The sequence below is a fragment of the Dermacentor silvarum genome, chromosome 2 (genome assembly GCF_013339745.2).
Source record: "Dermacentor silvarum isolate Dsil-2018 chromosome 2, BIME_Dsil_1.4, whole genome shotgun sequence".
NCBI classification, from domain to species: Eukaryota; Metazoa; Arthropoda; class Arachnida; order Ixodida; family Ixodidae; genus Dermacentor; species Dermacentor silvarum.
The window spans coordinates 164394946-164422635 of NC_051155.1; the positions used below are offsets into that span (position 1 = coordinate 164394946).

Sequence of the window (27690 nt, forward strand, 5' to 3'; positions counted from 1 at the left end):
CTACGTCTGCGCACTGTTCAGCGAGGATGCCACTTGGTACCGAGGCCAGGTAGCCGTGCTTCTTTATAGTATTAGTTGACTCGGCTAACATGGACGATGTAAAGACTTCTGTGCAGATGAAACCGACTGTATTGACACGTGTACATGTTTATCTTTCACCGGTGACTGCTTTTCACCGACTAACAAATGTTAAACGGCAGCGCGCGGGCCGGCTCGCCTTGCAGACGACACCAGCCAGCTCCGCCAATCCGGTCAGCACGGTCTTCTCACCTGTGCTCGAGCAGCCAATAGGAAACAAATACTGTGCTCTTCTTTATTGATTTATTTTTCATGTACCAATGGACGAAACTGAGCGGCAGTGGCAGGAAATTTAAGCAGGAAGACGGCTCTTTAAAATGAGACCGAGGTGGCAGCGATACGCAGCCGGACACGGCAGCCGGAACTCATCGTGCAAATTATTATTTCGGCTAAAATACTGATTCTAGAAACGAGAAACTTGGCGGATAGGTGTAAAAATAGCTGTAGATTTCGAAAATAACACTTCCAAAATCTAGATTCTATCGCGACTTCATGGTTCTCAAGACCCGTGTCCGCCCTTAACTGGCATTAGATGTATCACATGGCATAAGCAACCCTTTTTTTGCCAAATAGACTCGTTTATGTTTAACTTTGTCCTAAAATTAGACATACTCGGTATTTGATTTGATATTCAAAGTTCGCAACGTGAATGCCCCTTGGTTGCAGTGTTAGAATCTACAACCAATGCAGTGCGTACAGTTGCTGCATGCTGATTACCACTGCATCCTGACATCGCTACTTATTATTTATTTTTTTCCATGACGTTAGCCTGCACTGGCATCCTTTTCTGCACCAGTTTTTCCTTTGCTTTCTGTATCAGATTTCGTTACCTTTTACCTCATTTTGGTCAAATCCTAGTAGGTAGATGCAAAGTTATTGTGATTGCACGAGGTCATAATTACTGCCCCTGCAGTCTGGTCTGCCCCTGCATTTATAGTGCCCTGTCAGAGTTTTGTGCACGTAAGAGTCAAACTAGCACATTTAATTTTATTATTCAGGGCATGCAAAATTGGCACAAATAAAAAAAATTTAAGCCTCAAGTATAGTCTTGTGTTCTGCCACTAGTCTAGCACAGCACTCATAGCTGTTCTTGCTATCAGGTTGCCTTCATATGCTTGCCAGCGAGAAGTCAGCAGTAGACAGCGTAGTCAAGCAGCTGAAGATGTGAACACATTCACTTTTTGTTGTTTAAGGAACATAGTTTGTGGATCTGAGTAACTTTGATTTTCTTTTTGGGTGTGTGTGGGAATGCTTCAACGTGCTGGCGTGCTCCTCTGCGCAGGTGGTCGCTGAGAGGTCTCCTGACGGCAAGTACATGGTGCTCTTCATAGACTTTGGTAACTCTGAGCAGCTACCAGTGTCTTCGCTGCGTCCACTGCCGCCACGTTTTGCGGAGGCACCGTTGTTTGCCATCAGTGTGGTACCACAGAATGTGCGTCCGGCTGACCCGCGACTGGCTGCCCTGCTGGAGCAGGAGCCCTTTGCGGCTGTGCAAGTGGACAAGACGCGCGCAGGCGTGCCGATTGTTCGCTTCGAACGCAAGGATGGCACCTGCCTCAATGAATGCATTCGAGGCGTCCGCCCTAAGGTGAACCAAGGGGACTCCAAACCACATTAAGGGGTTTAGCATAACATTCACCAAAAAATCTGGCTTTGTAGAATTGATATTTTTGGATTCTGCATCTATTATTCTCTTGATCTGACAAGTTTCTTAGCACGGTATGTCGATATTTAAACTGTAATATAATAATGTTATTACTTAGGGTGTGTGATTAGTTTGTTTTCTTTATTTTCTCAATATACTAATTTCCTCCACCCAGCAAGCCTTTTACTTTCATACAGCCGTACCTATCGCAGATAGAATCAAATTCTTTTTGAAGCTTGAGGCTAAATGTTTGGAGCACACGACAATGGGAGCAAACTTTAAAAATTTGTTTTACTGTTCTTAAAATTTGTATTTTGTGTGACCACTGCATGGCCATGTTCAAAACACTGGTGTTCAGGCTGCTATAAAAGAAGAAATAATCACCCAATCATGAAAGCGCTTCCATCATTGTGTGTCTTATGCTTTCTAGTATTGATCCATCTGTCATATGTACGTGTGCAGTGGTTATTTGTACATTGCTCTAAGCAAGAAATTTTCTTTTAATTATCGCATGAAATAAAGGACCTACAGAAAAAATACAGTCTTTAAAATCAGAAGAAACTAAAAAAGCATGCCAACTATTATCCAATTCATTTCAAAAATGAGGGAAGATTGCTTTAAAACCCATGTCCCCCCTTACGTTGGGATCTTTGCTACTGCCCATTATTTGTGAAGCTCCATATGAAGGGCTCTATTCTGGAGATGGAGACCAGAAACAAAATTCAAACAAGCAGAGGAGTTTATCAGAATAAGAAATCCGGTTTAGGGGATAAGGGAGGGAGATGTAAATAATAAAATAGACACATACTACACAGGTACAAACAACCACAGAAGTTCATAATCGCAGCACAGGAATCGGTTAACACGGAATAATGCTTATGGTTTTTTGTTTTCAGGAAATGTAACAATGCCTTGTCACTCTTTGCCGCAGCAGCTTACGAGGTAGACATTCCATTCTTTCCTGGAAGATTCTGTCTGATAGAACGACAGCAGAACTAAAGAAGCTTGGGTCAGACTGTACAGTTAAACTTATAATGAATTTTTGCATAATGTTACTGCAACAGGAGGGTTAAAAATCACCGAGTGAGTGGCTTGGGTGCTGATGCTTGCTTAGATATTTATATTTCTTAAGCATTCTGCAGTGGCTTTTTAGTGATTGATAAAGTAAAGAACATCTTTGCGACAGCTACTATGTTGGCAGTGGTAATACCGTATTTACTCGCGTAATGAACACACTCGCCTATTAAACGCACCCCCAAATTGGTCGTGAAAAATCAGATTTTTTTTTCCCGCGCATGTTTTTAAAGCAAGCACACTTAATCTCGATGCCCGTCCATGGCAAAGTCGTGACGAGAGAACACTGGCGAGAAGCATGCGGTAAGCAAAGGCTGTGCATTATCACAGTTGCTTGGGACCTGACGGAAGCAGCGAACGCGATAACGCTCAGCGTGCTCTTCGCATACTTGCCGCCAGTGCCAGCGCAAAGGCACCACGGAGGCTCGAGAGAGAGATAGAAAACCGGCAACTGGCTCTCTGCAACAGTAATTAACGCTGTTTACGGACTCTACTTTGACAAGGAGAATGTGCGTGCGCGATGCGCGGCAGGTCGCGGTGCTTGCGAGCTTGTCAAAACAGTTGCTGAAAAGCAGCGTTTCAACGTGATGCTTCCGATAAGGGCAGACGGCTGGAAGCGACTGCGAGGAGGAACTGTTGAGGAACCACTATGTGGATGAAGCGGCCAGTGACCTGGACAACTGGTTGTGGTTTCGATGCGTAGTGAAGGGCAATACAAATGCTGCTACAGTTTGCAAATAGTTTACATCTATTTTTAATGCAAGGATAAGTTATCTTGTGCATTTTTCAAATAATTACGGTCTCAGTTGTCAATTTTTGCTGTTTCAAAAAAAGTTCCCATAAAATTTACCCCACATATATAAATGCACCACCCAACTTTGCTTCGATTCTTGGGGGAAAAAAAGTGCGTTCATTACGTAAGTATATACGGTTATTTTTTGTTGGCACTTAGCTGATGTCACGCATTGCATTTGCGTCGAAGCAAAATCCTCAACACTTCCTCTGCCACGCGCCTCTGTCAGCCTAGTGAGTGCACCACAATATTGCTATTGTTTCTCTGTGGTTGCACGTTCACTTTGTTCGCTGTTTATGTTCTTGCAACCCTGCGAGGCGGTCGAAGGTGAACTGCCAAGTAATAGACCATTAGGAAGCCCAACAAGCTGATGTGGCAACAACTTATGCGATTTGCATGCTGGCTGCATGTGTGCACCGAGAATGCCTGGAACCTTGTCTCGCATGCAAAAGTTGTTGCGTTGTTACATTGAGAATTTTAAGAGAGTACTGATACAGAATTTAAAACTTGAGGTGTTTGGTGCGATTCCTTGGCACGACTGTGGCATGGTAGTTGAACTGGTGCTGTCGATTGGTTCACTGGTTTGTGAGCCCACGTGATTGGCAGTGATCATAGCTGTTTGGTGCTCAGCGGGCTACCAGTTTTGACACTCATTTTGAAGTTAAGCCAGTGCAGGTCATAATTAATAATTAATGATACAGTTCAAATCACTTATAATGTAACAGCCTATAGTGCAGAACGCTATAACATGGTTTTCTCCAACTCCTGTTTACCCTCCCATATAACTCCATGTATGCATGCGTACATATCCAAGAATTCTGTGCATATTCTTGGATTGCATGTGTGCAGCCATAGAAAAAATGTTTGGATTTAGTGTGGCACTGCTTATAGTGCGGATATTTAAGATTCTGGCGACTTACATTATAAGCTGTCTGTGCTGCACTTCCATTGATTATTCGGCACAGAGAATTTGTAACTTCACGATTAGTGGGCACCTAGCTACTAACATAGCTGCTGATCAAAGCCAAGAAAATGAGGAACAAAGAGGTTGTGTCAGTGCTGCTTTAAAGTCACTAGGGCATGAAACGGTCTGTTATTCTTTCTTTGTCTTAGCAAGAAAATGGTTCATTATGTTTGCCAATAGGCACATATTTTAACAAGGTGCCAGAGGCACGCATATCTTATGAGGCATTCAAAAGCAATTATACCACTATAGTCGGGTACAACTTTAGAAGACAGGAGGAGGCCCCGCCCAGTTGACCGAAGCGCAGCAGCCAATTCCTCCGCGACTAAAGAAATAGTCCCGCTCAAAAAATTGTGACTGCTTCTAAAACGCGTATTTGTCGCTATTATTAAGATTTGTGTATCTTGACGGTGGTTTGGTAAAACTATCATGATGGAAATGCTACCGCACATGCCGGATCGCAGAAAAATAACTCCGTGCCTTCTACAACGCTGTGCGTCGTCTGCTACGGAGCAAGATCGACGGCACCGGGCGTAGCAGTCGCTGGCTTAATAGCATAAAATTCATATATACTTTTTGTGTGTTTGCACAACCTTATTTTTTAATGTGTTGGGCTTATTTTTAATTAATATATTTTTTCTTTTTTTTTTTCGCGGTTGCGAACCTGCGATCTCGTAAGTTCGGGTACGATCGCGCACGGCATTCCGTGCCAGTTTTCGGCCATGGAGCCCAGCGAGGTGACATCGGAACGCAATCCTTTGTTGCCGAACGAGCCTTGTGTCGCCTCGATGACCACACCACCAAGGAGTCTCGGCAAGAACAAGAGCGGCCATATCCTGAACAGCGATTCACGCAACATGATCTTCCACTGCTACACGTTTTGGCGTAACAGGCAGCCTGAACGCAGCGTGGAGGACACGAGCAAGTTTGTCGCCGACATGCTTGGTGTAAGCGAAAGGACTGTGTTCAGGATGAGGCAGGAAGTTAAAGCTTCGCATTTTTCGGGTGGCAAACTGACAACGCCTACGCGAAAGCGCCCACGCAATGCGGAGAAGAGGAGACGCAGCGCGAAGTTTGACAGCTTCACGTTGTGCGCGCTGAGATCATGTGTGCACGATTTCTTTCGCCGCAACGAGATACCGACGGTCGAGAAGATAACTACAGAGTTCTCGGAGCGTATGGAACTCCCATCACTAAGGCGGTGTACTGTGCGTCGCCTGCTTGCCGAGATCGGCTTCAAGCACGAAAAGATAAGCCGCAACTCGCTGCTTATCGACCGGGATGACATCACCGATTGGCGGAATCGCTACCTCCGTGACATGGAGCGCTACCGGGCGGAAGACCGAAAGATCTTCTACCTGGACGAGACATGGGTGACGGCGGGACACACTCGGTCGATCGTGTGTAGAGTTACTGTATATGCTCCCTACGGGAGCAGAGTTGCGCGTAGGTCCGCCATCTCGCCTGGCAAGCAACCAAACCTATGTGGTGAAGCCGAACTCCGTTTTTGCAGGCGACATGCCTACCGTGTCGTCGGTCGACCATGGGCGCTTTTCCATCGAGTGTGGACCGCTTTTCCGTCTAATCGCAAACAAAGCGCATTGAAACAGCTCACTAGATAAAATACTCAAGAAGAAAAAAGGCACTACTGATTTTTAACGCTCGGCGTGAGATGGAGCGCGAATAATATTAGTTGTTTTTTGGACTTGTGCGTTTACCTGTGCACCTTCTCGGAACTTTCCGCTTTCCGAGCGATTGGTGCAGTTGGGAGCAGAGCACCCGGTCAATTAGAGAGGTTTAGCTTTTCCGGTTATCGGCTAAACGCAGGCGCACCGAGCGTTGGGGCCTGTTGGTGGAACCGTAAACGGGAGCGGCCTGTATGGTGCTGCCATCTGGTGGCGCAGAGCGCAAACAGACAAAAACAGCTAATACGGCAGTAACCAAGTGTATTTTACTTCGCTGCTGGCGTAAGTTTTCAGCAGCAGCACGATTACGCCACTGCCGAAAATTTACACCAGCAGCGAAGTAGAAATCACTTGGTTAATGCAATATTAGCTGTTTTTGTCTGATTACGGTGGAATTTCGATAGAACTACGATTGAACACCTGTGAGATCTGCTGCGCACGTTGTGTTGTTCCGCAGCTCACACGCACGTAACAGCGAACGCAAAGATCGAGCAGATTCGCTTTGAACTTGGCTAGTGTTAACTTGCGTCAATCTAGTTCGCTGCAGCGGCGGCGTCGGGAAATACAAGAAACTGGCCGGAGCATCAGCTTCTCCTCAGTGCACGGTTGCTTGGAACTCACGTGATGGCGTTCGGCCAATGGAGGCACGATCGGCTTCATAAATCAGACGCGCAACTCTGCTACCTTTGGTAGCAATACAGTAACTCTAATCGTGTGGACAGACACCGTGGTGCAGAAGCGCAGACGCCTGTTCGCTCGAGCAAATGGCCTGACGAAGGGTCTAAAACAACCTTCTGGGAAAGGTCAGCGCCTGATCGTGACGCACACCGGCAGCGAGGATGGTTTCGTCGACGGCTGCGTGGATGTATTCAGAGGCCAAAAGACAGGCGACTACCACGAAGAAATGGACGGCAATCGCTTTGAGGGCTGGTTCAAGGACGTTCTGCAGAAGTTGCCAGCTGGTAGCGTCATTGTTTTCGACAATGCACCTTACCATAGCCGGCGAGAAGAGAAATTGCCGACGACGGCCTGGAAGAAGGAAAAGATACAGGAGTGGCTCACAAGCAAGAACATCACCTACGGTGAAAGGATGATAAAGAAGCAGCTGCTTGAGCTGCTGGCATCTGTAAAGTCACGCTTTCTGAGCTACATCGTAGACAACACAGCTGTAAGGGCCGGTTGCATTGTACTCAGGCTCCCGCCGTACCACTGCGAATTTAATCCTATTGAGCTTGTGTGGGCCAAAGTCAAAAATGGCATCGCTGCGGACAACAGAGACTTCAAGCTGTCCACGGTCGACGTCATCTTGAGCGAGAAAATCAAGCAGGTAACGGCGGAAGACTGGAGGAAGAGCATTCAGCATGTGATGGACTTGGTGGCAAAGTTCAGACTTGACATGTCTGGGAGTGAGCACATTCAACCCATCATCATCCAGCTGGGTGAAGATGACACTGAAGAAAGCGACTCCGCCTGCGAGCTGTCTGGCATTGAGCCACTCGACGAAGCATAAAGGCTTCTTATTAACAAAAGATTAGGGCTACAAAAATTTTGCTGGTGGATTCGCAACAACCAACCATCCATTCCGTGACCTCTCAAATAAATAAGCAGTTCAATTTATGGCATATTCCTTATAATAGAATAGAAGCTCAATTCTGATAAACAACGTCCTGCACACATTGTGCTCGATTTAAGAAGTGGCATAGAAACACATTTAAATGCTGGCATATCTGAATTCAAACACTATTGTCAATCCTGATTATCGTTGGCGGGCTCAAAAGCTCATTCGGGCAGCCACCGTCGAGTTTGACGCACCCCATAGTGAAATAGCAGAAGTCAGAGCACGCTTTATGGTTCTGTTAGCAGTCTGCACTGGAAATCAGTCATGTGATAGCGAGTGGTGGTGAAATAGCAGCAGACAACACGAAACTGACAGCCACTGTCAGCAGCTTGAATGCCAAAGCACATTCATGTGGTTGCATTGTTTACTTTATCCGGCTCACACAAGTATTGCAAATAAGAGAACAAATATAAGACATCATTAGCTTAGTGAGGCCCAAAATGCTCATTCAGGCAGCCACCGTCGAGTTTGACGCGCCCCATAGTGAAATAGCAGCACTCAGAGCACGTTTTATGGTTCTGTTAGCAGTCTGCACTTGAAATCGCAGTCATGTCATAGCGAGTGTTGGTGAAATAGCAGCATACAACACGAAACTGACAGCCACAGTCAGCAGCTTGAATGCCAAAGCACATTCATGTGATTGCATTGTTTATTTGGTTATCTGGCTGACACAAGTAATGCAATTAAGAGAACAAATGTAAGGCATCATTAGCTTAGTGAGGCCCAAAATGCTCATTCAGGCAGCCACTGTCGAGTTTGACGCGCCCCATAGTGAAATAGAAGTCGGAGCACGCTTTATGGTTCTGTTAGCAGTCTGCACTGGAAATCAGTCATGTCATAGCGAGTGGTGGTGAAATAGCAGCAGACAACACGAAACTGACAGCCACTGTCAGCAGCTCGAATGCCAAAGCACATTCATGTGATTGCATTGTTTATTTGGTTATCTGGCTCACACAAGTAATGCAATTAAGAGAACAAATGTAAGACATCATTAGCTTAGTGAGGCCCAAAATGCTCATTCAGGCAGCCACTGTCGAGTTTGACGCGCCCCATAGTGAAATAGCAGAAGTCGGAGCACGCTTTATGGCTCCGTTAGCAGTCTGCACTGAAAATTGAAGTGTTGTCACAGCCAATTTTCAATTTATTAATCTGACTCGAGCAAGTAATGCGAATGCAAGCACAATTATTAACGTGATTAACTTTGCTAGCATTTTTTTGTCATATTTACGTACTGGAAAAATGCTCAGTAAAGTTGAACGTGTTTTAGTGAGCCACTTTGTTCATTACAAGCCGTAGGCAAAGTGACGGGACAGATTCAGACAGTGATATTGGGGAAGTAATAAATGGTGAAAGTTGCAAAAGCTCTCACAGCACTGCTTTGCTGGACTCCATTCACTAGAAAACTGCATTTGTAATGATGAAAGCAGTGAAGACAGGAAATGATACCCCACTGCACAATGTTATATATGTGTACGACCACATGTGACGGGCAGCAAAACCATCTGTTTATTAAGACTGAATGCAACAACATAGCAAGGTGCTGTTTCACAATATGGCACCTTTTCATGTGCACTTCTGGCAAGCTACCGTATGCACTGATGCATAAACAAATTAACAGAGGTAAGAGACGAAGTAACTGTGCAAGCCATGTGATGCTTTTAACATTTTGTATCTGTCAATGTTTCTGTTGTCACAGCTGATAGAACTTTCTTTGGTGCAAGTTGGCTAATCACGTTGCGGCAACAGCACAAGAAGCAAGGTCAGAATAGTAGGAGAAAACAAAGCAAGGTGACAGACTGAGGAGGCAAGTAGACAAGAGAGAATGGCTTTAATGACATCGAAGAGGCCAGCCCTGCTATTCACAGGACTTGGTGCTTTGAATGAGACGAGTTAATGGAATTGTAAAGAAAGTCGTGGCTGCAGCATGCTTAGAAGATCAAATGCAAAAATAAAAGGATAAAGATAGGAATAAATACATACACTGCACGGAAGAACTCACATATTCACACACATGAACACAAATGCGAAAACTAAGATCTAAAATACAAAAAAGGGCAAAATAACAAATATACACAAACACACAAGAAAACACGCACACACATTTAACGCTGACGCGAGTAGAACTATTAGGAGTCAGTTCACAAGCAGCTGTGCCTATTTGGTCGTACTTTTTTTTAATGCACACATTGGCTCTGTTGCCTTCACTGTCATAGGAATTTTTTAGTAGCGACATATCACAACAAAGCGCAAAGCTGTGTTGTGGGAAAGCAAGTCGAGCGCTAACAGCACAGCTTATGCGCGATTGTATCACAGCAGGCTTTCTACAGCTGGCGCGTGCAGTGAGCGAAGAGTTCTAAGCCACACAGCGATGCGAATACATGCCAAGCTCCCTTGTAACGACACCAGTGTATCAGTCATAATTTTATATTAGCATTCAGGCTGACATTAAGGAAACAAACACTGCTTCCAAACGCCTGACCGTTAACAATCCAATGACATTCGCTCAAGCACCACGTCCCACGAGAAACGCAGGGGCACAGTACACAAACACACCCGCCGCTCACAGTAGGTACCAGACTTTGGCGAACTCTCCTCGTCGTAACTTCACTTAGGAGCAAAACAAAATACCACGGAACAAACACGTACAATGTTTGTTTGCAGCGGTATGTCGCCGCGGGATCCTGTTTCCACACGAAGCGCAGCGTCACCGATGTTCGCTGCAATCTTTCTTCGCCGGCTCACGGCTCAGAACAAACGCACGCGGCACAAATTGTGCATCGTAAGCTCACAATAATATTTCCGGCATGACAGACCACCACAAACAATTCGAATTCACTCTGACGAAGGGAGACGCACAGAGCTGACGCGACTCGGCCCAGTTCGAAGCGAGGGCTGCCATGTTAGGCATGTTCTTCGTCGGCGGGGACATAGGTCGTCCGGCTCATGACGTCAGCTGAAGTGCGCGCCTATTGGTGCCAGCTCGTGTGCATCCGCCTTTGAGGGGCAGATGCCGCTGTCTTCTAAAGTTGTATCCGACTATACATCCATTCATTTTACAGCTCATTTTATTACAAGGTTCAGTTTATCTACATGTTGGAAGGTTTTTTTGCTTTTGCATTTTTTGCAGGAGTCTGCACCGCTGGTAGCAGGTGGCCAAGCATCTCAAGAAGAGCCAAAGAAGGCGCCTGTTGAGGCCCTGCCACCTGCATATATTTCTGAATGTCCGGTTCCCAAGGGCCCATTTAATGCCATTGTCTGCTCTGTGGAGGGCAACCTTGTGTATGTGCAGCCAATCAGCCGCTGCCAAGCCCTGCTGAAGATTACGCAATTACTAGCTGACAAGGCTCTGCGAGACCCTGGTGTCAAGTTTAGCAACTTGCCTGCCGTCAACGAGTGTGCGCTGGCGCTTTATTCGGAAGACGAGCTGTGGTACCGTGCCAGGGTGATCTCAACAGATGAAGCTGCCTCCACGGTATGCCGAGCTTTCTTCGTAAATGTCTCCACCTGTATGGCTCAGTGGCTATGGCATTCTGCTGCTGCATTTCATTAGCTCTGGGAAATTCAAAAATGCTTGTGTTCTTACATTTAGGGTGGGGGTGTGCAAAGATTCAAATTTTTCTAATAACAAATCGATAAATTTCCTATTCAGTTTGAAAATCTAATTGAATAGCCAGTATTCGTAAGTACAAAAGTTGTCCAAATAGTTTCCAGTAATAAATCCTCTAGTGTGCATGATCAAACATAAAATTGACGCGAGAGTGTGATGAACATCATCCTGGCAGACCTAGTAGACAAAATGCGAAAAGTTAAGTGGTGGAGCATGCTATACATCACTCAAGGAGCCAGACGTTTCCTACTAAACCGCGCAATCATTCGCACTCTCGGAACAGTCTTGTGTATTCAAACAAACTACTTATTTGTGCCAATGCTCAATTCATAGCACTTCATAACGTGCAATGTTATGACAGAAGCTTGCTAACATTGCGAAAACTATAGGATGTAAACATTGTCTTATATACTGATATTATGGCTATTTTTATTCGAAAGGTATACAGGTAAACCTCGATATAATGAAGTCTGTAAAGTCAGCAATTTGCTTCGTTATATTGAAATTCATTGTATTAACCCTTTGCCGGTCCGTTGTCGGGACCGCCGTAGCGGTTCGATGTTCAAGGGTTAAATTTAGCGGTCTTTCTCACTGCGATTCGTGCGCATTCTTTGTATACGTGATGTGCCATCGCTTGAGGGATAAATAAACTTTGTTTGTTGAAGTTTGCTTCTCTTTGCACTAGGGTGCAGCACTATGTTCAGCACGGCTTCTGGATACCAGAGCGTTCTCAATTGCGCGCGGAACAGCACGTTCGTGCGGTTCGCTGAGAAGCATGACCACTTTTTCATCGCGTGCGTTTTACGGTGGTGCATTTAGTGAAAGCTTCTAGAGGTTTCCATTGCCAATAGCTTTATTTTGAGGTGCACACAGCTGCAGAATCCTGCTGAGAAAGAAGAGCGACACCTGCAGTACTTCCGCAACCTCTTTCAATAGCTGGTGGGTGACGTGAGGGCTAGAGCCAAAAAACGGGGCCTGTCTGCGCGGAAGGATTGCGAGGAAAGGCTGGATGGGAGGAGCCATTTCATGTACAAGCTCCCAGGCCGAAATAGCAAAGATTGTGCTGTTTGTAGCGGTCGAACAACAAACGGAGGCAGCAGGGAAACTGTGATTTTCTGCAAAACCTGCAGTAACAACCCTGGCCTGCACCCAGAAAAATTCGAGCGGTATCACACGCTGCTCAAATATCGGTAGAGGAGTTGGCTGCAGAATGCAAAAGAAAAAATAAATATCCTATGAGTTTTTCGTCCACAGTTTATGGTTTTTATCGCGGCGCTATAAACTGGCAAAATAGTTTCGGAACCGGGACAGCTGGAAAGTGGGTAAAAGTTTCGGACCGCAAATGGTTAAAATTTGACCTTTTATGCAAATAAGTGCAGTCGCCGATCAATTTTTTTTACACGGAAGGGGCCGCAACATTTCCTGAATTATCGGGCATTCAAAAGCAGGTAATTTGAATGGTAAAAAAATAATTTATTTGAATTTGAGGGTCGGCGGCGAAAGATATGATTTTATGCCATGTCGCTCTCGTCACATCAGTGGTACTAATTAAACGTAGCCAGCCACACTTTTGCGTCTGCTCCGCTTTCGCAGCTGATCGTGTTGCCCGCAGTGGGGCAACGTTATCGGGAAAAGCGGCAGCAGCGAGGAGTGAATGCCTGTGTCTTCAATTCGTCTCTGAAACTCTAGTGGGAAATAAACGGAAAGACAGCACACATGATGTCACACCATCTTGGCACGCGTGCTCTTTGCAAACGTGGCAGATTACCTCTAAAGCAGGGTGGTGGGCTGTGTATTCACTCAGCTGCGCTGATAACCATGCACAGCCATAGCCAATTTTGAGACGTAATATCAAAAATAAATATCTTGAGCTACCCCATCTTCAGAGGACCTTTTTCGCAATTTTACACACACAGTTTATAGTGTGTGGGTGGGTGTGTGTGTGTGTGTGCGTGCACATGCGCATGCATGATAAAAAAATTTTACCCCTATGTCATTTCAAAATTATTGATATGGAAGGTAGAGCATGATCTATCTACTCTACCAATCACTAATTTGCGAAAAAGCTAAACCTAAATTGTGAAACCTAAATTTGGTTGTGGGCCAACTCTACTTGAGATTTTGGGGTGGCCCAGTGTTTAATTGAACGCTGGTGAGCGTCCTTCGAGTTAAGAACACGTTACGGGCAAGCGAGTACGTTGAGACCCTTGGCGCGTTTTCATTGGGCCTTACTTAGGCACCCTCGGAATGCAGGCGAGAGCTTGTGTAGACAAGGAACGTGAGCAAAACACAGGCTTGTGAGAGCGACAGCGAAGGTGACATGGCGTCACGGCGATGCACTCTCCCCTCACTCAACGGTTCATGCGCTGCTGCGGCAGCTGGTGATCTCTTTCGACCGCTCTGCTCCATCGAGGCGCACTCGTGCCTGGTGTTCCGGCTCAATTGGTACAATTGCATTGAAGGGGTTGGATGTGGCAAGAAAATCTGACTGACATTGTTTACTAAAGCCGAAGCACTCTTTGCCACCGGAAAGGCCATGGGTAGGCGTGAATAAGCTAGGAAAGGCAAGTAAGCAAAACTAAGCAAAAACGGAAGTCACAGCCGAGCCAAACAATGCTTATGCTTCAGAAGACAATTCTCAGAATTTCTATAGCTTTTTGGAAAAGCTGGTTGCAGTGGGAATTTGCGGTGCCCCTTAGGATTAAGCAGTTTTCACAGAGGCCATGAAGCCACTCAAGAGCACACAGTTTGTTTCTTTACTGACCTCTGCAGGTTCGGGTTATGTTTGTTGACTACGGCAACACCGAGAACATGACAGTGAAGTTGCTGCTGCCAATGAAGGAGGAATTGGCCTCGGAACCTGCCTGTGCAATGGCTGTGCAGCTTGAAGGTGTGCCAGTGCTTGCGCCCCGGGCTCATGACTTCATACCCAAGGAGCCACTCGTAGTGGAACTGGTTGACAATGGCAAGCCACCACTGGCACGCCTCATGCTTCATGGGAAGTGCATCAACGCTGTCACTGCACCCAAGGATGCATCTCCGGTCAGTGGCACTTGCTCTTACCAAATTGTTGTATCATCTTAAATGCTAATCCGATTAACGACAACTGCTTTATTGATTCTCCTCCCCCTTAGCAGTGTTTATGGCCCTACCTTATTTTTAGGTCCCCATTTGACATTCTGCGTTATACACAAGGCATTCCACGCACTTGAGCTGTCTAAAATGGTATTTTACAGTTGCGTACCACCCATGGGGATGGCTGGAAGTGTGCTGAAAGAATACTTGGTTCCAGAGGTGTCAGTAAAGCATGCAAGTGTTTCACACTTGTGGCTATTAGCACATGCTTTGAAAGACAATTTTTTTTTTAGGGTCCTGCATTTAATTACTTTTATGTAGCATGCATGGCTGTGTAGAGTGGCTTGCAACTTCCATTTATGCAGTAAGAAATGCGTTGCTAAGAAGCCTCACTACTATTCTTTTTGCCTTATAAAAAAAGGATATCTTGTACCGGCTTATGTAGAAGTTTTTGGAACTTGGGAACCACACACCAAAAAAAATACTATAATTTGCTCTCAGCATTGTACAAAATGATTATAGTGCTGGGTTATGTAATAGCTGCACTTATAGCTTTTAACTGAAAATTCAAAAAAGAAATTTTTTTTTCAGACTGTTATAAGCTGCACCTTAAACCTCAATTTGAGAAGGCCATTTTGAATTTCAATTTGAATTTACTATTTGCAGCAAATAACAACAAAGACTGTGCTGTGGGTGACCAGGAATAAAGCTGTTTAGGACAGCTTGAGGGGACCTCGCCACCACAACACTGAGCACCACACGGAAGAGTGGTAGAGATGTACATTACGATAACAAAGTCTGTACAATACAGTGCAACAACAACCTTTCATCCAGTTCAAATCAGACATGATATCTTAACAAAGAGCCACTAAACAGCACAATATAAACAGTACCTGAAAAAGTTCAAGGCACACAAAATAGTATCACAGGCTGACGGGAATTGTCTTGCCAGAAAAGTGAAACACCTAGTTAATCTTTGCCAATGCTAGCATTAATATTCATACCACAGAAGGAAGGCAGAGGGAATGGAGAGAGGTTGATGAACTAGGGGGGGGGGGGAATGGAGTTGTTACATGTAAGTCAGTGTAGTGGCATGAAGCTTGCACAAACAAGCGTACGCTGTACCTCACAATTCCTGGCTGTGTACTTACTCATAGAGCTGTTCAGGAGATAATCATTTCCTCTTTCCTTTTTGTTCTAAAGACTTCTGTGAGCAGCTGTTAGCACAGTTGTCAGAAGTAGTGTGTACAATTATCTTTCAAGCGTGGCGCTGGCTTGTGCAGGGACAACGTCAGCGGCCACTAGGTTTTCCTCGCAGACATTGTCACGCACTGTTGAATAACGCTGTACCATCTCTCTGTAGCGCTACATTTATGCCCAGTAGTTGCTGTGTCAGCAGTCGGCGACTAAGAAACGACATTTCCGCATCACCTTACATCGTTTGCAGGAGACTGTCCAGATTTCACAGGGGCAACTGCCATCCAGGTCGCACTGAGGCTACAGTTCTCCACCGCATACACAACTGTATTTACCTCCGCACAGCTGCCGGCAGTGAAATGCTGCAAAAACTACAACCAGAGCTAGCTGCCTATGCTACCGCATCAGATGTACCTGAGAAAGTGGCCGTTGGCGAAATAGTGTGTGTACTTCACCCAAAGGATCACACGTGGCAGCGTGCAAGAATTGTTGGAACAGCTGAGGACATGTTCAGCCTGTTTTTTGTTGATACCGGTGCCACGGGGACCCAGGCGAAGCTTCACTTGCGTTCGTTGCCTCTTGACAGAGACTGCATCTTCCCAGCCCCAGCGCTGGCCCTCAGACCACAGCTTGATGGTGTTAAGCTACTGAGCGATGCTCTAGTGTCTCCGCTCAAAGAGGCAGTTGTTTTTGTTGAAAGAGTGGAAACTGATGATAAGCCTACCCCCTCGCCAAGTGTGCGCATCTTCAGCAAGTCTGGGGAATGCATTACGGACCTTTTGCGCACTCTGGTCGCGAGGCGGGCGAGGCGCTGTGTGGCTGCCGTGGTCATGTCGTGTTCTTCACACTGTAGGGCACACGCCAAGGTGCGGTGATAACACTGATGAGACTTTCGCAGCTTGCAGGCCGACTGGCTAAAGTGGGATGCTTCAGTTGCAGTGGAACCTTGTTTCAGTGCGCCAGGCAGACGTGTACAACATATTCAAATTAAGTACTTCAAGATAACAAACATTATTTGAAACATTTACTCAATCGAGTACTAATTACCCAAATTCATAATGTATCTGGGTAGAATAGTAGAGTACACATTGCTGAAAAAAGCTGAGAAATGCTATTTTGTTACTTGATGCTTACCTTCAAAATACGAGACATTTAAAAAAAACTGGCATTATTGAACCACTTTTTATAGTCAAACAAAGCACAGGGCTGATTTGCCGAACACTTCTGTTTGCTCTCAGAAAGAGCTGCCTTCCTAAGTTTGGATTAGATATCCTGCACCTTTTGTGATATATTGTCGCTGACGCCGAAAAGCTGCTCTACAGACGGGCTCAACAGCACAGCAGCATTGTGCACAAGACATAGCTCTGAAAGGCAGGCTTATTTCAGTAGTACTGATGTTACATATTAATCCACACTGTCATACACTAGTTAGGTGTGTAATTCCTTGCACAGCTGCGCTTGCACTGTTGCCTGCCTGCAATTCAAGAAGAATGGCTGTGTGCCGGCTTTTGTGCTTGATAATGTCACAATTATAGTAACGTGGCAGTACGCATCCAGAGTCAAGTACTTAACGAGGCAGTTCTACACTTCCAACCAGTCAACTGTGGTTAAAGTAGGCATTTTGAAAACTATCTGATGAAAGAGTGCAAAAAGCGAGAAAAAGGGAAACAAGGGACCTGATTTTTGTTATTCAGAACCGTATGACAAAGGCATGCCTGCGGGGTGTGCGGCACAAAGTCGGGTGTGACAAAGTGGCTTGAATTTTTTCGTCCTGAGGATTTTGCATTATTATTTTCAGCACACGCACCTGGTAGCCAGATTTTATTATAATCGATAACATGGCATGGGAGCATTGTACAGTTAAACCTGTTTATAGCGAACCTCCATATAACGAATTCCTGGATATAACAAAGTTTTTCTATTCCCCGCCGTTACTCCATAGAAGCACATGTATTTGAGACCTCTACGTAACGAAAGTGGCAGCGGGAGACCCCCTCGAAATAACGGATTTTGCCCGCCGACAACCTAGAGATTTCGCCCCAAATTTTGTCATTTTTGTGCGAGCAGCAATCGGAAGCGCCTTCTCCGCCGTGACGGCATGCGAAGTGAGCGCATGTGTGCGTGCGTGCGAGCGTGTGTGAGGCGGGCCTGCATCCCTCGACCCGGCGATCTTGCCACCGCGGCCGTGACCTTTCCCCCTCCCTTCATTCAAACCTGATCCTGCCGCTTGCTGCAGCTGGCATAGCCCGCCAAGCCAGCAGACGCTGTGACACATCACACTCGATGAGCGCGGACACGCGCTGTCGAACGCTGGCGGCGTGTGGAAGCGCCGCTGCAGAAGCGAGCGAAGTGACCTTCGTGGCTGTTGTCTATCACTTCAACGCAAACTGAGTACCGAGAACACACAGCACACACAAAGCTACGAGCCGCTGACGCACCTACACTGCCTAGACTCTGCCCCAACGCAGATTGCTTTCAAGATACGGCCCGCGCGACCGCGCGCCCCCTGGCAGTACACAGTTTATGCCAGAGTACAGTACAACGCCGCCTGCTATCCCTCCCCCTTCACTCTCTCGCCGGTGCCTTGAGCGCAACGGAAGAAGGCGCGCTTCCTTTTTAGACGCAGCCGTCGGCTCCCCTCGCACGTTTTCACTCGTACATACAGCATACGGCGACTGCATTATCGCCCTTGGACTTTATACGGAACACCTATGAGCCAAAACCAATTTTAGGGCCACAACGCATCATAGACACCATCTTTAGATAGCAAATATGGATCTCAAGGGCCATAGTTTTGCTGGCGGAAACTGAAAATACGTCATAGTTGTCGCCCCCGGCACTTTGGGCTGCTAATGTCATCGTCAAGCCACCAAGCCAAGTGACATGAAAAGTCGAAATGGCCGCTCGGGCCGGCAGCGGGGTGGCAGTTCGCAACGTATGATGTGGGAACGGTCCCACAGTTGCGACGCAACAGCGGGGTTACCAATGCGTTGGGTTCTATGGGAGCTGTGCCGGGACCGGCCGAAAACGATGTAATAGCCGGGAAAACGCAGCACCGGGGAACGTAACAGCGGGGTTCTACCGTAACACTATACGACGCTGCGACGCCATCATGACGCTCGCTCTTCGTTTCCGATGTCTCGCGCTTGTGCCAAATGAAACGCGTCTGCGCCTCCAGTACCTGGTGTGACATTCCAAGGATAAGTGCTTCGACGAAATCAGAAAACAGGTGCGGTGCACGTTACAATCGAGGGTGCGTTAGAATCGAGTAAATACGGTAAGAGTTTCTTTTTCGAATTTTCGTGCCGAACCTGCATATAACGAAATCCTCTTTATAACGAAGTTTTTCGGGAATTTGGTAATTTCGTTATATCCAGGTTTAACTGTAGTAAACGATTTATTTTACCATAGAACACATACAAAAAATGCCAATGCATTGGCGGCTTATTGTTATAAATTATAACCCATATGTATACAGTGAAAGCTCGTTAATTCGCACCTCATTAATTCGAACTTTCGGGTTAATTCGAACTGATGGTCATGGTCCGGCCACAATATATAGGAGTCTATGGGTTAACCAACTCGTTAGTTCACGCGCGCATCGGCTCCTCTATCGATAATTCGAACTGCGCGCCGCTGCGTGGTGGTATTTTATACTGCCGCCGCAAGCTTTCAAGGCTCCACGATAGATGGCGCGAGCGCAGCGGCGTCCCTGTCGTCATTGCACTCGCTCTTCGCATCGTGTGGTGGTTCGTGCCGAACGTGTCTGCGTGGTCTCCGTGTCCTTTGTGTGCCGCACATTCAGTCGCTAGGCCTCGTGTACGTCAGAGCTACGAAGTCGTTCGGTGCCGTGTCGCTACGATGTGACGCTGCTCACGGCCTTGCATATGTTGGTGCGTTCCTGGGATCAGGTCACGGCAACAACTGTTGCCAATTGCTTCCGCCACAGTGGCTTTTGTGTGACCAATGAGGGCACAGCTTGCGAGCCCGACGAGCGCGAGGCCGTGGTCATTCCTGCCGGATTGCGGGATGCGCTGGAGGACGTGACCTTCGACGACTACGTCGATGCAGATCGCTGTGCAGCGGTCTGCGGCACAATCACCGACGATGATATCATCGCGCACGTGACTGGTGGAGACGCGCCCGTCGTCGATGTAGGTGCGGATGACGAAGAGGATGATGCACCCACGCGGCCCTCAGCTTTGGAACTAATGGAGGCTATGCGTGTCGCGCGTCTATTCTTCAGCTTCGAGGAAGACGCAGAGGATGCTTTCTGCCACGTTCGCGCGTTGGAAAACAAGGCTATAGCGATCGCATTCAAAGAAGAGAAACAGACAGTGATCACAGATTATTTTCGCAAGTAAATATTTTGAGTAATTTTCCAACAACCCGGTCTCAATTCCTGCTGTTTTTTTCAATGAATTTCGTTAGTTCGAACTTCTGTTTAATTCGAACTCATTGGGCGTCCCCACGAAATTCGAATTAACGAGCTTTTACTGTATTGTTAAAACTGGTATTGCTATAAGTTGGTTCGACATTGTTCACAAGATACTTATACAGTAGTATTTCAGATACGTACAGGTCGGGCAGCGAATGCCTGTCCCAAATCACTTTTGTACATTGTGTTCATTGCATGCATGAGCAAGCATTAGCGCTGACAGCTAATGGCTGTGAAGCAAGAATATATGCCTTCACTGCTGTTCCCGCTGTGGAGTGTTGCTGGTATTGAATCGAGGTGCCTAGTCTGTCAGTGTTCACGAAGGCATTCCTGCTAATTCTTTTACTGTCACGAACTAAGGACCTATGTTCCAACAGTTGCAGTCCACTCGTGACGACTCGCACCCTACCCTTTAAAAAAAAGGCAATTCAGTGGTATGGCCCATTGTAAAGCACAGTGCTTGCTTTTATCTGTTGAAACCTAACGCATTGGGCTAGCCTCTCCATTTTAATTTCATTTATTTCTGAAAGTGCCCAAGAACAGCTCTACTACGCCTTAGTATCGGTGCACTTGTGTTACATAAAGAACAGAAAATAAAAACAACAAACAAATCAGAAAGCCTGAAAGAACAGTGGTAAAATGAAAAAAAAAATGAATTACATCAATGACAGAAGTCATATAATGAGCAAATACAACAGCTGAACCCAGCACCTCCACCACTTCACTACGCGCCTTCAAAGGGGGGCTGACGACATTTATTGAGAGCAGCTGGGCTCCGAGAAAATGGCGGGGAGAACAAACTATCGAGCGTGGCTGTTAGCATGCGCACTTCTTTCTTCTTGTGCCTCTGCGCTTGCCCTGTTCCCACTACTACAGGTGACATTATTGAAATTATAACGTAAGGTATTTTGTTGTCATAACACGTGTTATAGTGTTACAGGTGCAAGAGCAGTTCACATAGAAAATGCTGGGATTACGCAAATTTGGGCAAGGCACGCAGAACATTATAGCGGACAGTAACCGCGGACAGGAAAAGTGGTTATGAATTAGTTTGTACAGGAATAAATAATGAAAATATTTCCGCCTTATTTCTAGGGGTGTAATATTAAACATGCACAGTACACACTCGTAGGCATAAAATACATGGTATCCCAGAAATCGATCGTGCAGGATACGATTGCGTGCTCGAATAGCCTGCTCAGGTTCTTTGAGCGGCCCTCACACAGTGAAGCCATTTCATGTTGTTGACAGTAACATTATATATGACAGTGACTTGCTTCACTGTGTGAGTGCTCGTAACCATTCCTTTTTATGTCGGCAATGGAGCTTCCAGTCCTATTGTAGACAGACAGCACTACATGAATTCATTTTATTGCGATAGCAATTATATGGACACTCAAAAGCAGATTTCTGCCGTCGGCGTCGCCGTCGCCGTGAGGTTCCGTATGACGTCATTTGGAGAAGAAATCGTCGCCGCGCGCCGAACGCTGTATGTGCGAGTGAAAGGGCGCGAGGGGCGCGTCTTTCACGGGGAGTGAACGCACGGCGGAGAACAAACGCGCGTTCTGCGCCGTGCTCGCTTAAGGGCTGCAGAAGTAGGCGTCTCTTTTCTCCTTTACAATCACCATATATGTAGAGCAAACGCACCTTCTTCTGACGCGCGAGAGGCCGTGGGGGGAGGGAGGGAGGGAGGGGGGTAAGGGAAGGGAGGCGACGTTTAGCTGCGGCACCAAGTGCCTATTTATATCAGAGGCTCCGGCAACAGTCACCAACACCGCACGCATTTTGAGCGAACGCGGGCAAAACGCCGATGGCGTCGACAACAGTTCTGCGTGTTGCCGATGCTGCTGCATGTCCAAGTTTATACAGCTGATAAAGCTAATATCATTACTCCGTATAGCTCTCTACAAGTTTGCTATTGCAATTGATGCTTCGCCTTTCAGGCAAAACTGCGACAACTTTTTGTAGCTTTTGTTCAAATGTTTGGTGAGAAACTTGGTGCATATTGATTTTATTACAATTTTATTTTCATTCAGAAATTCACTTGATAATGTGCAGCACATAAGAGAAATAAGAGGAGGGTGAGAGAAATGTGTGGATAGTGACACAGCCAGGTGGAAAACGCTAGGTTACAAGCCCAATCTGTAAGGTTTATTATGAACATGACATTATTTTGCAGAAAAGCATGAGCTAAGGCTCTTTAATGGCTTTAGAGTTGAATTCGTGACTGAATACAGTTGAACCTTCATACCATGAGCCTCAAAATGACGCAATTTATAGATTTATTTTTTGTTTCCTAATGTAAGCTTTATTGAATATCTCGTATTTGCTACTGCAATTAGCAGAGCAATCTTGTTCTGTAGTGTTGATTTAATAACATCTTCGTGCACAGAGCTTTTGGAACAAGGGCGGAGAGCACTAAAAAGTATCCTCCTGTCCAATCACTCTCGTCTAAGCTATACCATTCAGACTGACAAAGCCGATGCTGCTTATCAGCTCATCTATCACCTTCATCCACTTATTGTAACCTGCCTTGTTCATGAGTGAACAAGGCTTCTTTATGGAAGCTGAGACGTCAACCCATTTGACAACGCCACTTTGGTCGGTGTTCTGTTTTATTAAAGGAGCCCTGAAGCACTTTTTTGAGCATAGTAAAAGAATGTTGCTAGTTCGTTGTAGAGGCTGCTGTGAACCTGCGAGCCAAATATTACTGCACTGCATGCAACAGGGAATTTACAATCTACTGTCAAACACAGTGAAAAAGTTGTCGTGAGAGCATTCTCAGTAACATGTAATTGCTAATTTAATTAAATGAATGAAAAAAATATACATGTCTGCAATCTCGCAAAGACTGGAAAGTCATTTCATCTTGGCACTGCACGTAGCTGTGTCAGCTCTGCATGGTCTCCAAGTTGGTAGTGGCATGCTGTGTAGCATAGTCTACCGTGGCCGCATGGGGTGCCACAGCTCTTTCGCCGCTGCGACACAACTCGCAGCCAGGGGCTTTATCCTTTTGGCTTCTCCACTGTGTAGCTTCCGACATGCTAGCGGAGACAAAAGGAAAGTCTGGTTTTGCTGTGACATCACTTATATAGTTGAAGGATACTAACCATTTTTGTGGCTAGAGACTCATGAGACGAAGGATACTAAACATTTTTGTGGCATGAGATTCACGAGACAACATCCTTTAATAGTGAGGCCATTCTATGATTAGTTAAAAATTGTTTCAGGGCCCCTTTAAAGGGAAGTTTTTTTGGCAACCCTCTTGGACTTTCTTGACTGCGACTGCTGGCTGGGCGGGTGCTGCTGCTGTTGTCTTGCTGAATAGCGGCAGGACAGCACTACCATCTTTGCTACCCTTATACTTATAGGGGTCCAGGTTGCCGGCCTTGTTTTCTATGAAATTACTTGGTGAAAAACAAATACCTAAATATCCTCATTGCAGCCAGTATATGTCATGAAGAGCATAATTCCTTTAATAAAGCAAACTTTTCTAACCTTTCTACGCCTACTTTGCTAACTGTTAGGCCACAATTGCACATATACTCCTGTCATGCCAGCTACCTCATTGAAATGATCGCCGCGTGTGGATGATGACGATATTCATACTGTGGCACATACCCACAGCCGAGGTGTGTGCCAAGAAGGAGGTGCTACATTTAAAATAAATTAGCAGCAATTAAGAAATACAAGACAATATAAGAGTTTTCACATTGCATAGCACGGCTGCACGAGAGAGCACATCTGTGTGTGCCAGTTTCTGTTATGCCAACGAGGCATGAATTAAATGGGCAAATTTATAGCATTTCATTAACTAATTCACATTGATTCCAAAATGTGCGTTGGATGTGCAATTTTTTTTTTTTTCCTAGATGAGAATAGAATCGCCTGTGTTGCTTGCTAAAAAGCGCAGTTTTGCTTGCATTGGAAGCTGATAAGCACAAAAAAGGGCTATGTTGTGCTGAATGGTGATGCTCGGGCTGGAGGACTCATTACGTACATGCACCTACCGTCAATACTTTCACAGATGTGCTCCATGACACGGTGCTGACCATCATATTGGTCGACACTCCTTTGAGAATATTGAAAAATTGGAAAGCCGTTTTAAAAATATACTTCCGCATTTACTTTCACAATTTTTAAATGTCACTCATTCCCACTGCAAGTGCTGCCCTATAGTGATGTTTGCAAGCAAGTCCATGGATACACTAACAAATAATGTTGCATTGATGATACCTTCATCTTAGTTGCACCCTTTAAAAAATAAAAAAGAAGTAACTTTCCTGGCTGTTACCTTTCTGTGATTATGGCAGCTTGAACTGCAATATGTTGAACTGCAATATGTTGTAATGTGACCAAGCCTGGATTATGCAATAAGACCAAGCTTGCAACCGCATTGCAAACTTGATTAGTTTTCTTCTGTTGTTTAATGGTACATTTGACTGGTCCATTTCGATCTCCATTCTTGGTACGAGTGCTGTGCTGCTCTCTTTCTTTCTCCTTTTTTTGGGGGGGAATGTCTCAGAGGTCTGGCCAAGTTCTGGTCATGTGACTGCACCTGGCTTGCTTTCCTCTGCACTTCCACATCAGCCTGAGTGGCTTGCGTTGCACCCGCTTCCTGCATCTGCTCAGAGGTGGCGCTCATGTGCCTGCTCTCGTATACAGTGAGAGAGCGTTGCACATTTGGCTTGTGCGAAAGTCCCCTGGCTCAGATTTTGAGCGAGCACCTGATATACAGTCAAACCTGCTTATAACGAACCTCCATATAACGAATTCCTGGATATAACAGTTTTTCTGTTCCCCGCCGTTACTCCATAGAAGCACATGTATTTGAGACCTCTACGTAACGAAGTGGCAGCGGGAGACCCCCTGGAAATAACGAATTTTCCACGCCAGGAACCTAGAGACTTCGCCCCAAATTTTGTCATTTTTGCGCAAGCAGCAACCGGAAGCACCTTCTCCGCCGCAGCGGAATGCGAATCGGCGGCGGCGTGCTTGGCGCACTCGAATTCACGGCAACTGCGAGGCGAGAGCAAGCGCGCGTGTGCGTGCGTGCGAGCGAGCAGTGCGCGAGGCGGGCCTGCATCCCTTGACCCGGCGATCTTGCCACCGCAGGTGTGACCTTTCTCCATCCCTTTATTCAAACCTGATCCCGCCGCTTGCTGCAGCTGGCCTAGCCCGCCAAGCCGGCACTCTCCTTTTCCTGTGGATGTTGCCGAAGGAAAAGAAAAAATTTTTTTTTTTTTTTTCATCGCACTGGCAGCGCCACTCTTTGGTTACTGCGCAAGTCTGCGCTTCACTTCACTAACCTGACACTATACGATGCTACGACGCCATCGTGCCACTCGCTCTTTGTTTCCGACGCCGCGCGCTTGTGCGAAACGACACGCGTCAACGCATCCAGTACCTGGTGTGACATTCCAAGGATGAGTGCTTCGACGAAGAAACGCAAGATATTGACCCACTCTGCAGTTCGCTTTCAAGATACGGCGGCCGCTGCCGAAGTAAACGCTTCCCTTTCTCGCCTCCCCCACCGTGCCTAGCGCAGAAGCACGCTTCGCCCCCCCCCCCCCCCCAACCCCCTTCTGCCTCGCACCTCCGCAAGCTTTCGCTCGCACACACAGCGTACGGCGCGCGGCGACGATGTTGCCGCGTTTGGACTTTACACGTAACTTCAAAGCGACGTCCACAGTGATGGTACAAATGCGCTTCGCAATAAAATGTGCTTCTGCGCGGTTATTACTCCAACGGCGACAGCGAATTCGCACCCCCTACTGCCAGCTTCTCCGCGTTACCGGGAACTCATCTCGAAGGCCATGCTTCTGTGTGCAGCAATCGGCAACAGCTGTACGAGCAGGAAATACGTCGTGGTGGCCATGTAGTAAGTTCACTATCGCTGGCGACTGTCGTCCGGACGTCGCAACTCGTGAATCGAACGTCTGCGCACATGAGAGTTTGACGATTTTGTGCCTGTGCGTGTAGAACAAGAAAAATGGTACGCACTAACCGTTTGGTGGGCAATGAGCGACTACGGCTTAAACGATCAGCCAATACATGAGGTTCAATGGGGGCTGGGTGGGGGAATCTTCACGACTACGTTTAAAGCGCAGTTACGCATTAAGCGGGTACGTATTAACGAGGTTTGACTGTACTATCCTTACTTCGTATATTAATCGATGCTTTGCCTTTCGGGCGAAACTGGGACTTTTTTGTTCATCACAACTTTAGTGTATTGGGAGTAAATCTTGAGCGATAGTACATACGGTAAGCGTTTCTTTTTCGAATTTTCGTGCCGAACCTGCATATAACGAAATCCTCTTTATAACGAAGTTTTTCGGGAATTTGTCAATGTCGTTATATCCAGGTTTAACTCTTATGTGCTTCGAACCAGAGGATAAGTGCGACCAGCTAAATGCATCATAAATGCTTACAAGATAATATATGGCTTCGTGTTGTGCCTTTGTCTGTCTCTGCCTGAACATCTTCTACTTGGCAAGCAAAGAAATCCTTAATTATTCTTTTTTTTTTTTTTTCTTTTAAGGCACCAAAGAAGACCTTTTCGGAAAGGCCTCTACCTGACGGACGTACCAAGGCCATCATTACGCATATTACCGTCCCTGGTGGGCTGTTCTATCTGCAGCAGTCCAGCCTGAGTCCTGAATTGCAGACCATGATGACTGAGCTGAATAGCTCAGTTCCAAACACACCGCTACCTTCGCCAGCACCTGGCGATGCAGTTTGTGCACGCTATGCTGCCGACGGACTCTGGTATCGGGCAGCAGTGCTTTCTGTGCCTCAGGATGGCAAGTGTGAGGTGTCATTTGTGGACTTTGGCAATGACGACTTCGTGCCAGTCGGTGACATCAGGCCCCTTGCTGAGAAGTTCAAGAGCATACAAGTCATCGCCAACTGTGTTACGCTGCAGGGCGTCAAGTCGGTAGCCGAAGAGTGTGTGGCTCACTTGCTCAACGTTGAGGTTGAGCTTGAAGTTGTGGATGCATCAAGCCAGCCCTGCCAGGCAAAGATTTATGCAGAGGATCAGTGCCTCAATGGCCTGATTGAATGAAGCCGAGAGCAGTAACTCGGAGGACGTTAAGTTTTGTTTGCTTTGTAATTAGTCCAACAAAAGCAATGTTTTCCGTTCCTAAAAGTACAAATAAACTTTTTGGAGTGTTCCAAGTTCCTTTTCACTTGCAAGTCACATTGCATTTAACTGAACACTCATTCAGGCTGATCATAACATTGGTGAGTGGGAAGTGAAACTTCATGTGAATTCTTATTTGTTTCCTTCGACATCTGCTTAAACAAAAGCACATTGGTGCATCTAGCGCCACTCTTTGTACATTGCATTTGTCAGAGATGAAACAAAAGACGTGGCTGATTTTAGCACAGCACGGACATATCGGCCTTCTGTGAGCAAATAGTAAAAATTGGTAATGAAGGGCCATTGCAGAAATGTGTCATTTTGTAAACTTTAGGAGGACTGTGTACTAGGCTGAATGGAATGTTTCAGAAA

General features: G+C 46.2%; 1 protein-coding gene across 1 annotated transcript; it reads left to right on the forward strand.

Annotated features, from left to right (window-relative positions):
• The first annotated feature begins 16059 nt into the window (after positions 1 to 16059).
• LOC125943199 (tudor domain-containing protein 1-like) lies at positions 16060 to 27353 on the forward strand. The gene is made up of 2 exons (XM_049661819.1): positions 16060 to 16539; positions 26716 to 27353. The coding sequence occupies exons 1-2, from the start codon at positions 16096 to 16098 to the stop codon at positions 27238 to 27240; spliced, it is 969 nt and encodes a 322-aa protein (XP_049517776.1). The 5' UTR covers positions 16060 to 16095; the 3' UTR covers positions 27241 to 27353.
• Positions 27354 to 27690: the final 337 nt, after the last annotated feature.

What these genes read in the sequence shown, in the direction of transcription:
- LOC125943199 (XM_049661819.1), top strand. Translation starts at nt 16,096, where the DNA reads ATGCTGCAAAAACTACAACCAGAGCTAGCTGCCTATGCTACCGCATCA. An exon ending in GCACTCTGGTCGCGAGGCGG is followed by an intron (nt 16,540 to 26,715) that starts GCGAGGCGCTGT and finishes TTTTCTTTTAAG; the next exon opens with GCACCAAAGAAGACCTTTTC.